Raw genomic sequence first — 12,724 nt, forward strand, 5'->3', positions numbered from 1 at the left:
AGATTATGATGGTATGAGAGGGAATTGATTAAAGTGGACTGGGAAAATAGATTAAAGGGTAAGACGGTACATGAGCAGTGGTGTTCATTCAAGGAGTTATTTTACAACTTTCAAAAAATATATTTTCCACTGAGGAAAAAAGGGTGTAAAAGAAATGACAGCCATCCGTGGCTAAGTAAAGAAATTAAGGATAGCATCCGACTAAAAACAAGGACATATAAGGTAGCCAAACTTAGTGGGAGGATAGAAGATTGGGAAGTCTTCAAAAGACAGCAAAAAGTAACTAAAGGATTGATTAAGAAAGGGAAGATAGATTATGAAAATAAATTAGCAAAAAATATAAAAACAGATAGCAAGAGTTTCTACAGTTATATAAAAAGAAAAAGGGTGGCGAAGGCAAACGTAGGTCCCTTAGAGGATGAGACCGGGAAATTAATGGTGGGAAACATGGAGATGGCAAAATTGCTGAACAAATATTTTGTTTCAGTCTTTACGGTAGAGGACACTAAGAATATCCCAACACTGGACAAACAGGGGGCTCTAGCGGGGGAAGGAGCTAAGTACGATTAAAATCACTAAGGAATTGGTACTCAGTAAATTAATGGGACTCAAGGCGGATAAATCCCCTGGACCTGATGGCTTACACCCTAGGGTCTTGAGGGAAGTGGCAGTAGGGATTGTGGATGCTTTGGTAATAATTTTCCAGAATTCTCTGGACTCAGCAAATGTCCCGGCAGATTGGAAAACTGCTAATGTAACACCCTTATTTAAAAAGGGTAGTAGGCAGAAGGCTGGAAATTATAGACCAGTTACCCTAACATCTGTGGTGGGTAAAATTTTGGAGTCTATTATTAAGGAGACAGTAGCGGAACATTTGGATAAACATAATTTAATAGGACAAAGTCAGCATGGCTTTATGAAGGGGAAGTCATCTCTGACAAATTTGCTTGAGTTCTTTGAGGACATAATGTACAGGGTGGATAAAGGGGAACCAGTGGACGTAGTGTATTTAGACTTCCAGAATGCATTCGACAAGGTGCCACATAAAAGATTATTGCTCAAGACAACGAATCATTGGATTGGGGGTAATATTCTGGCATGGGTGGAGGATTGGTTATCTAACAGGAAGCAGAGAGTTGGGATAAATGGTTCATTCTCGGACTGGCAACCTGTAGCCAGTGGTGTTCTGCAGGGGTCGGTGCTGGGTCCCCAACTCTTTACAATCTATATTAACGATTTGGAGGAGGGGACCGAGTGTAACATATCAAAGTTTGCAGATGATACAAAGATGGGAGGGAAAGTGGAGAGTGAGGAGGCCATAAAAAACCTACAGGGGGATATAGACAGGCTGGGTGAGTGGGCGGAGATTTGGCAGATGCAATACAATGTTGGAAAATGTGAGGTTATGCACTTTGGCAGGAAAAATCAGAGAGCAAGTTATTATCTTAATGGCGAGAAACTGGAAAGTACTGCAGTACAAAGGGATCTGGGGGTCCTAGTGCAAGAAAATCAAAAAGTTAGTATGCAGGTGCAGCAGGTGATCAAGAAGGCCAATGGAATGTTGGCTTTTATTGCTAGCGGGATAGAATATAAAAACAGGGAGGTATTGCTGCAGTCATAAAAGGTATTGGTGAGACCGCACCTGGAATAATGCATTTGGTGTCCATACTTAGGAAAAGACATACTTGCTCTCGAGGCAGTACAAAGAAGGTTCACACGGTTAATCCCGGGGATGAGGGGGCGGACGTATGAGGAGAGGTTGAGTAGATTGGGACTGTACTCATTGGAGTTCAGAAGAATGAGAGGCGATCTTATTGAAACATATAAATTGTGAAGGGGCTTGATCGGGTGGATGCGGTAAGGATGTTCCCAAGGATGGGTGAAACTAGAACTAGGGGGCATAATCTTAGAATAAGGGGCTGCTCTTTCAAAACTGAGATGAGGAGAAACTTCTTCACTCAGAGGGTAGTAGGTCTGTGGAATTTGCTACCCCAGGAGATTGGGCAGGAAATTGGACATGAATTTAGATTTGAGGTTAGGATCAGATCAGCCATGATCTTATTGAATGGCGGAGCAGGCTCGAGGGGCCGATTGGCCTACTCCTGCTCCTATTTCTTATGTTCTTATGTTTCTTATGTTCTTAACTGATTATAAAATAAAATGTGATCATTTTGTAAAGTTGAAAGTTTAAAATATCAATTTATTTTCAATACGGTATATTGTCAATTGGAAAGGAACAGATATAGGGGCCAATTTTCTAAGTTGATACTACCGGCGAGGGTCCTAATCGCCATTCAGTAAGCACTGTTTTGAGTGTGTGGGCGTGTGTGTGTCAGGTGAGGACAGGATCAGCCTGAGCTGGAATTCCCCCCATGTCAAATGCATGGCTGACACCATAGTCAAAGCTCGCACATGAGTAAAGGCCACTTGGGTACGGTCCTGAAAGGTATCTTCTGCCTGTGGAACTGTAAGCCATTAATAGTCAAGGCCTTCAGGAGTAAAACTTGGCAAACAAAAAACCCCAGAAAGCTGAAGCTTTAAATTTCTTAACCAAACTGAAGTCAAGGGATGTAAAAGCAGGTGACCTCCCAGCATTTTGTCTGGGAATGATGCTTGCAAAGTGTAAGCTAAATAAAATTGAGAATGGGAAAAAAAGTAGTTTGTTCTTAAATTATTACAAAATAGTCTATAAAAATAAAATGTTAACATTTTGTTTTGGTTTGCTGTGTAAAGTTGAATGTTTAAATTAGCAATTTATTTTCAATATGGTATGTTATCAGTTGGAACTGAACAGATATAATGGCCAATTTTCTGTGTTGATACTACCAATGAGGGGACCAGCTGGGCATATTGGTAAATCGTGGGCATGCTATCCATGATTCTCTGTCCATTAAAATCGACAACAATAACTTCCATTTATATAGCACTTTGAATGTAAAAAAATCCCAAGGCACTTCACAGAATAAGTGAATGAAAAACAGACTTTGAACGAAGCATAAGGAGGAGTGACCAAAAATTTGGTTGAAGAAATCATTTCTGAGGAAATTTGTAAAGGGGAAGGGAGAGGTGAAGGGAATTCCAGAGGGTAGGACCCAGGTGCCTTAAGGCCTTGCCATTGATGGCGAGGTGAACGGAAGGGAGATGCACATGTGATCGGAGTCAGAAGAATAAAATGTTTGGAAGTGGAGGAGATATGGAGCTAGAGGAGGTTGTGGAGATAGGGTGGGGCAAAGCCATGGAACAATTTAAAAATGTAAATGAGGATTTTAAATCTAAGGTGTTGGTGGATGAGGAATCAATGTAGGTTAGCAAGGACGGGGTGATGGATGAGTAGGACTTGACGTGGGACAGGATTTATGCAGCAGAGGTTTGGACAAGTTGTAGTTTATGGGGGTGGAAAATGGGAGACCAGTAAGGAGAGTGTTGCAATAGTTGAGTCTGAAGGTGACAAAGGCATCTATAAGGATTTCAGTGTCAGATGGGCTGAGGTAAGGGTGGAGCCAGGAAGTGTTACGGAGGTGTAATTAGATAGTCTTAGTCTTAAGATGGGGTCTGAACCTCAGCTGGGGTCGCACAGGGCACCAAAATTGTGAACAGTCTGGTTCGACCAGAGACCTTGAATGGAGACTGAAGACCATTGTTGAGCATGTGATTTTCTGATGTGCACAAGGTAGCACAAACTCAGAAAATTACCCCCATAGTAAGCAATCTATACGGGGAAATCCACTGTAGAAAGCCACTTCCCATTCATTGCTTTTATACACTATTATTAATCCAAACATGCAGCTTAAAACAAAAGTATAAATATTTCTGAATTTTCAGTATACTCTGTTGAGTCAGCCCACTGTCAAATTTCACTCAGTTACAGCAGCACATTTTAGAGCCCTGAATACGATTCTGTAAAATGTTTATGTTCGGTATTTTCATGGTGTTTTTTAGACTGAATAATAGAATTAAATGGATAATGGTCCATTCCAAATCAAGTATAACATTTATTAGCAGCATAGTTAAGTATTTATAGAGATTGAACTGTGCTAGTTAATGAAAAGATTAAGGTGTTAAACTTGGTCTGTGATACAAACTGGCAGCTTTAAAATGTTTTAAATGGGTAATCTAGCAATAAAAATTGTTTATTTATTTCTATTTTTAAGCACTTTAATTTGGCTAATTACTTAAATAGCTTTCATTTGCCAATTATGTAGGTTCTCCTTATTCATTTAATCAGAACTTTTGACTACATTTTATAGCAAGAATGTCAACAGCATTCTCCCCAGACAGTATATTGGATCACAGAAGCCCACAACTATTACAAAAATTCATGGAAACGTATCTTCGACCAGAAATGGGACTCGTGAGAATGGCTTGTGCTGGAGAAGTAGAAAAACTCATTGACTTAATTCAAGAGTGCTGTCCCACATCTGTGACCAGACTCATCAAGGTACTGTGTGCTATCTTCAAAAATGTTTTATTTGGAGGGAGTGAATTGTGGTTAATGTTAGACAGTTTGCAGTTGGTCTATAAAAGTTTTATGGAAATAGCACTATTTTTAAAGTCTTCGTAAACCAGAATGGTCAGACTGTAAGTGTATATAACATTGCAGTTGTGTGTTTGGTACAATTTTGACGGCTCATAAATGCCAAAAATAACAAAAAGTTATGAGCGACCTTGAATTCAACCTACCATCTCTCTGAGGTGAGATTTTTATTTTTAAATTGTGTGTGAAATATTTGAAAGCAAATTCATTAAAGTTTGTCATGGTTTCCTGAAAAGTATTGACTTCGAATACCTTTTCAGTTGGTTCTGCTTGTGAACATCAGTTCTGTTTTGCTTTCTGTTGACCCAAATGGTTAATTTAAGTTTCAAAAGATGTGGATGGCCAATTTTAAAAGACTTTTCAGCTGAGGATTGGAACGGTATATGCCAGGCCATTCCCAGAATTTCCACATGTAATTGTTTGCATAAAGGCAAGTAGATCCTAATGTACTCCAGCTCATCTGTACCACTGGTGGCCCTAATTTTTTGATGTGTGCTAGGGGAAATATGGTGAGATTGGCACCCGCTCTCACATTTTATGGATATCGCTACAGTTTAAATATATTGGCCTACAATTTGAAGAAGTTAAGGTAATAATTGCCTTTATGGTTGAGCTTAACTTCACTTATGTGGGACTCTTGATAGAGATCACTTTGGATCCTGATACGGGACACCTTTTTTCTGCATGTTGAAATATCTGATGTTGAGGTGTCAGGTTGTTAGGCCTTTAGGTGTCCTAGGTCAAGAGATTATGAAAGTTAAACAAATTAGTGAGGACCATATATTCTTTCCCCCTCAAAGTTCATATGTCTGTGGTACACTTTGCTATGCAATGGGAGGCATCCCGGTTTGGTGTAGATATGGTCCCCCTGGTAGATATGCCTGCTAGATAGAGATTGTAGTATAGCGGTTCCTCAAATCATAGTAATGAATTCTGGAAAGCTGTAGCATAGTAGGCTTTCAGAACCACATTATGGGATTTTGTGAAACCTGAAGGGTTAATGCTGAATTCTGGGAAAACAACTTTATGAGAAAACAAAGGCGTTTCTCACAGACAGGTAACAGATGACTTGGGGACACTAAGGTTATATTTGGATCATTTGGTTTCTGAAACCAGTCAAGTAGCTTGCAGAGATGGCCTTTACCAAAACATCAAAGCCAGTTTTATGGTTGCAGTTGTGGATAAAATGCTTTTGGAAGTAAAAAGATAAAAACATGGCCAGGATTTCTGCTGTCATCAGAACATGTGACAATTAACCATCCAGAATTTCCGACATTTCCTTTCAGAATTGATTGGTAGATTGAAAGGGATTCAGTTGCCTACTTAAAATTTCTTAACTGGCATTCGGCTTTGAACATCTGTGAAACTTATGATATATAAAGGATTATCTTTTGCCTCCCAGTCAGTCAGCAGGCAGAAGTCAGTTTACTCTGCTTGGTCAGTTCAGTCAGCTAAGGCAGAGTCGACTTAATTAATAGCAGGAGGCAGAGGTCAGCAAGTTGGTTGGGCATTCCTCACACCAGTCAGGCATTCAGATAATGTCAGGCCCCTGAGCAAGCTGAAAGTGCCCAAGTCCAGTTACCAGAGTGAATTTAAGTCAAAAAGGCCAGCAAAAAGAGCTTAAGAGTTGAAGTTGTAAGCTTAATAGAGGTTTTGTATTCACCTGCCAGAAATAAAGATCATAAAATTTATCAACACAGTATTTAACTCAGGCCTCAGAGTATGATTATGAGACATAACCATAGTACTGCAGTAACCTTGCTGGATAGCTGCACCTGGAAGTGAAGATGAACCATAGAAATGGATATAGACAGGGAAGTACCACAAGCTACTGTAGTTAACTGATGGAAGACAAAGTCAATCTACAGAAGGATACGGTGACTTAGGACTAAACTGTTATCAGCTACAACTAATGCACAGTGAGATGTTTGTGCCAGGAACAATTTAAGTGCTCTGTAGATTTATAATCTTTACCTAAATGCCTAATGCCATTTCCAGCTATAAAGTACACCTGCAGCATGAAGCTGACTAAGTTTACTGCTAATCAAATACTTGCTGTGAACCAAATGTTTAAATTAATACCCATTGTAAATTTACGGCCTAAGCAAATACCTACTGTAACTAAATATTTAACAAAATGCTGCTTTAACTAAAGGGTGAACTAAACACCTGTTATAATATCAGTAAGAAAATAAGATGTTCACCGATGCTCAGTTTGGCTTCCGCCAGGACTACTCGGCTCCAGACCTCATTAAAGCCTTGGTCCAAACTTCGGCAAAAGAGCTGAATTCCAGAGGTGAGGTGAGAGTGACTGCCCTTGACATCAAGGCAGCATTTCACCAAGTGTGGCACCAAGGAACCCTAGTAAAACTGAAGTCAATGGGAATCGGGGGAAAACTCTCCAGTGGCTGGTGTCATACCTAGCACAAATTCGAGGACCTCCTCAACCAAGTGCCTCGACACCATCCCGCAACACGCTACCCGCCACCATCTCAGCACAACCCCAGCCCACTGTGAGGTCGAAAAAGCCATTCGACAGCTGAAAAACAACAAGGCCCCCGGTGCAGATGGAATCCCCGCTGAAGTACTAAAATACGGTGGAGAGGCACTCTTGACATGAATACATGACCTTATCACTCTTGTCTGGAAGGAAGAGAGCATGCCGGAAAATCTCAGAGACTCCGTAATTGTGACCATCTTCAAGAAAGGAGATAGGTCCGACTGTGGAAATTACAGAGGGATTTCCCTACTGTCCACCACGGGCAAGGTCATCACGAAAATCCTCCTCAACCGCCTCCTTCCAGTGGCCGAAGAGCTCCTCCCTGAGTCTCAATGCAGCTTCCGCCCATCAAGAGGCACAATGGACACGATCTTTAGCGCACGACAAGTCCAGGAAAAGTGCAGGGAGCAGCATCAACCTCTGTACATGGCCTTCTTCGATCTCGCAAAGGCCTTCGACTCTGTCAACCGTGAGGGATTGTGGAGCATCCTCCTCAAATTCGGCTGCCCGCAGAAATTTGTCACCATTCTCCGCCTGCTCCACGATGACATGCAAGCCGTGATCCTCACCAATGGATCCACCACAGACCCAATACGAGTGCAAACTGGGGTCAAGCAGGGCTGCGTCATCACAGCAACGCTCTTCTCCATCTTCCTCGCTGCAACACTCCATCCCATCACCACGAAGCTCCCCGCTGGAGTGGAGCTAACCTACAGGACAAGTGGGAAACTGTTCAACCTTCGACGCCTCCAGGCCAGAACCAAGACCACCCCAACTTCTGTCATCGAGCTGCAGTATGCAGACGACGCCTGCGTGTGCGCACACTCAGAGGCCGAGCTACAAACCATCATCGACGCATTCACCGAGGCGTATGAGGGAATGGGTCTCAGGCTACATCAGGAAAACAAAGGTCCTCTACCAGCCTGCTCCTGCCACTCAACACTGCCCCCGACCATCAAAATCCACGGTGAGCCTCTGGACAGCGTGGATCATTTCCCATACCTCGGGAGCCTCCTCTCAGCGCGAGCAGACATCAACGATGAAATTCAACATCGACTCCAATATGCCAGTATAGCCTTCGGACGCCTGAGGAACGGAGAGTTCAAAGATCGAGACCTCAAATCCAGCACCGAGCTCATGGTCTACAGAGCAGCTGTGGTCCCCACCCTCCTGTACGCATCAGAAACATGGACAATGTACAGCAGACACTTCAAATCCCTGGAGAGATATCATCAACGTTGCCTCCGCAAAATCCTGCAAATCCACTGGCAGGATAGGCGTACCAACGTGAACGTTCTCTCCCAGGCTAACATCCCCAGTATCGAGGCACTGGTCACGCCAACCAGCTGCGATGGGCGGGCCACATTGTCTGCATGCCAGACACAAGATTCCCTAAACAAGTGCTCTACTCCGAGCTCCGCAATGGCAGGTGATTGCTAGGTGGGCAGAGGACACTCGCAAAGCCTCCCTTAAAAAAAAAGCAACATCCCCACCAACACGTGGGAACCGTTTGCCCTCGAATGCCCAAACTGGAGAAGAAGCATCTGCGAAGGCGCCAATCACCTCCAGCATCACTGAGCGGAGCATGTGGAGGCCAAGCGTAAGCAACGGAAAGAGCGCGCAGAATCCAGCGCGTCTCACCCACCCGCCTTATCAAACACTACCTGCCCCACCTGTGGCAGAGTCTGTGGCTCCAGAATTGAACTATTCAGCCACCGCAGAACCCACCCTCTCGGAGTGGAAGTAAGTCATCCTCGAGCCTGAGGGACTGCCAAAGAAGTCGTCGACCTAGCACACAGGAAGATGGTAGTGGTTGTTGGAGACCAATCATCTCAGCCCCAGGACATTGCTGCAGAAGTTCCTCAAGGCAGTGTCCTAGGCCCAACCATCTTCAGCTGCTTCATCAATGACCTTCCCTCAATCATAAAGTCAGAAATGGGGATGTTCGCTGATGGTTGCACAGTGTTCAGTTCCATTCGCAACCCCTCAGATAATGAAGCAGTCCGTGCCTGCATGCAGCAAGACCTGGACAATATCCAGGCTTGGGCTCACAAGTGGCAAGTAACATTCGCGCCAGGCAATGACCATCCCCAACAAGAGAGAGTCTAACCACCTCCCCTTGACATTCAACAGCATTACCATTGCTGAATCCTGACGAAGGAGAAAGCCTCCGAAAGCTTGTGATTTTCAAATAAAACTGTTGGACTATAACCTGGTGTTGTAAGATTCCTTACATTTGTCCACCCCAGTCCATCACCGGCATCTCCACATCAAACTTACTGGTCGACACTTATCTGGTTCATCCTTCTCTCCCATCTTGAATAGAGGTGTTACATTGACTGCCCACTAGTCCTCTGGCACAAATTGCTTATTGAAGGAGGATTGAAACATTGTGATTAGAGCCTCTGCTATTTCCTCTCTGACTTCCTTTAACAGCCTAGGCAGCATGCTATCAGGGCCTGGTGATTTATCCACTTTATTGAGTTCTGCTATTTTTTTTTCACAATCAATTTCTTTTCTACAGTTACTGCTAACTATTTTTCCAAACCCTCATCTAACACACCTACATTCTCACTTCCACTGCCATTTGTAAAACATGATGCAAAATATTTACATAATATCACCATATTAAATTCCCCCTTCATTCCTACTATCTCTTTAATTATTCTTTCATGTTTAATATACTCATTAAAAATCCTTTCTATTTCCTCTTTTATTATCCACTAGAGCTCCATGGAGGAAATCTCTAGAAAATTGGCCCTTTAATCTCTCCATTTATCTACAGAACTGTATCCTTTGATGCACCCTTTTTTGTTTTTTTAAGAATATATTAATTTAAATTTACATATATTCCACTGGCAGCAAAACGTTACCAGGTTTAGTTTATTCATCCTAAAAACTTCATAAGTTAATTGTGTCCTTAGGATTTATAAATTATGGGTCTTAGAAAATATACCAGTAACGCTACCTGCACAATATCCCTGATATATTTGAGGGTATTGTTTAAATAGGTATGGAGAGTGTATTTGATCCTGTATAGTAATGTATTTAATATATCTTCACAGGGTGGATCTTATTTCAAAGGGACAGACACCAGAGGCTGGTCTGATATTGATGTTGTGATATTTAGTTCCTCATTTATGAGCATTGATGACTGCAAAGAGAAAATATCATTCATGCTGTGTGGCCTGGAGAATAATTTGAAGACATCTGTAATGAACAACAGGTAAGACAAAGGGCTGTTTTTTAAAAAAGGAAAGACTATGAATGCTGGAAATATGAAATAAAAATAGAAAATGATGGGAAACACAATGCCGATCTGTTGCATTTGAAAAGGAATGGTAAGTTAATGGGCTGAATTTTGCTGTGAGCGGCGAACGAATGGGCTAGCCATTCATTAATCTTGCACTTGCCCATAGACTTTCTACGGGCTTTTGCACGGCAAGTTCCTGTAAGTTAGAGATCCATTCGATGTGGCACCCTCGACAGGGCATCTGGGACCTGTATGAACAGGGCAAGCAGCTGTGTATCTCCTTAACCAATCAGATTGAAGAATCGTTAATGAGCAGTGCAAGGACTGAACCAGGAAGTATAAGTTAGAATCGTGAATTCAATGTCAAATCAGGCACAGTAAGTGAAATAAAGAGAGGGAAAGAAAGATTGGATTAAGAGACTGAGATAAAAGAGACAGAAAGAAAAAGTAGGAAGAAAAATTTAATTTACATTTTTAAAAAAATATCCAACAATAATTAATACCTGAAGAAATGAGACTCCACACTTGTAAAAGTAAATTTTCAATGCGAGACAGGTTGTTTGTCAATAATTGAGACTTATCACGCCGTTAGAATGGTACTTACACTGGAATAGACAAGCCCTAACTTTTGTTGGTAAGTTTAGTCCGTAATCTCAGGTAGGTACAGGAATTTCATGCCATTCAATACATTTGAATGGGGAGCCAAGCAGTGAGATGCCGTTTTCGCGCAGCTTTTGGAGGAGCAGGGCATCTCGGCCAGCAAATTCCGGATTTCTGCATTTAACTGCGCATGTGTGGTCGCCGGAAGTTACTGCCTGATTTGCACAGAAATAATGGTGAGCGCTGTTAGCCTCACTGTTATTTTTACAGCAAAATCCGCCCATAGTTTCAGGTGGGGCCTTTCATCAGACTGATCAGTTAACCTGTCTTTCTCTTTCTGACTCTAACTGGCGTGCATGTATATTTACAGTATTCTCTATTTTGGGTAATATTGTGTTGTGCAGGGTGTTCTCCCCACCCCCTGCCACTATTCCACCACTATTTGCAGCTGAGAGGCAGGTGTGTAGGTGACTCCTTAAAAATTAGGCCTACCCTTCGCAGCAGTGGCTATGACCAATGTTCAGCTCCGTAGGACCACAGATGAACACTGATATAATGAGGTTCATGGTGCCAACAGAATCAAAACAGAGCAGCCTATTGACATTCTAAAGGAGTGCTTCAGGTTACTTGAGCTCTGCAATACAGCCCAGCCAAGGTGTCAAGGTTTATTGTGGTGTTAAACAGGTTGCCCAACCTTTCTCTTCAGTGGACTCCTGAAGCATACCCAGATGATGAACAGAAAGCAATGCAAGGCCAGCAGGGTGAACAGACACCCAAGGCCCCACTGCAGGAAGAGATTGGAGAGGAGAACGCTTTGCTAGTTGCAAGACATCTATGGACAGAGCTAGTATGGGTGACCTTTTCCTATCTATTCCTTACAACTGGGCCACTATCACAATAGTCCTGGATCCATGGTCACACTTTCTAGAAACACCAAATCACTTATATACAGACATTTGGCTATCAATTGCAACATCAATATCGATAATTGCTGATACATAAGCAAGAATCCCCCACTAACCAAAAACACTGTCTGCACCTATAAGTGGCAAGTTGGATCCAAAATTGGCTTAGTAGCAGGAAGCAAAGGGTAATGGTTGACGGTGTTTTTGTGACTGGAGGGCAGTTTCCAGTGGGGTTCCTCAGGGCTCAGCATTAAGTCCCTTGCTTTTTGTGGTATATATTAATGATTTAGACTTAAATGTAAAGGGCATGATTAAGAAGTTTGCAGATGATACAAAAATTGGCCGTGTGGTTGATAGTGAGGAGGAAAGCTGTAGACGGCAGGAAGATATCAATGGACTGGTCAGGTAGGCAGAAAAGTGGCAAATGGAATTCAATCCGGTGAAGTGTGAGGTAATGTATTTGGGGAGGGCAAACAAGGCAAGCAAATACACAATAAATGGATGGATATTGAAAGGTGTAGAGGAAGAGAGGGACCTTGGAGTTCATGTCCACAGATCCCTGAAGGTAGCAGGACAGGTAGATAAGGTGGTTAAGAAGGCATATGGAATACTTTCCTTTATTAGCCAAGGAATAGAATATAAGAGCAGGGAGGTTATGTTGGAACTGTATAAAACATTGGTTAGGCCACAGCTTGAGTACTGTGTACAGTTCTGGTCACCACATTACAGGAAGGATATAATTGCACTAGAGAGGGTACAGAGGAGATTTATGAAGATGTTGCCAGGACTGGAGAATTTTAGCTATGCGGAAAGATTGGATAGGCTGGGGTTGTTCTCTTTGGAACTGAGGAGGCTGAGGGGTGATTCAGTTGAGGTGTACAAAATTCTGAGGGGCCTAGATAGAGTGGATAGGAAGGACCTATTTCCCTTAG

General features: G+C 42.5%; 1 protein-coding gene across 1 annotated transcript in view; it reads left to right on the forward strand.

Moving 5' to 3' along the window:
- The window catches only part of LOC137320904 (2'-5'-oligoadenylate synthase 1A-like), a 45,150-nt gene that overhangs the window by 19,742 nt on the left and 12,684 nt on the right, over nt 1-12,724 (forward strand). Inside the window, exons 4-5 of the mRNA XM_067982886.1 lie at nt 4,248-4,438; nt 10,100-10,260. Coding sequence (XP_067838987.1) covers nt 4,248-4,438; nt 10,100-10,260 — 352 coding nt within the window. The remainder of the gene's footprint in view (nt 1-4,247; nt 4,439-10,099; nt 10,261-12,724) is intronic.

This window comes from Heptranchias perlo, chromosome 4 (genome assembly GCF_035084215.1).
Source record: "Heptranchias perlo isolate sHepPer1 chromosome 4, sHepPer1.hap1, whole genome shotgun sequence".
In the NCBI taxonomy this organism is placed as follows: Eukaryota; Metazoa; Chordata; class Chondrichthyes; order Hexanchiformes; family Hexanchidae; genus Heptranchias; species Heptranchias perlo.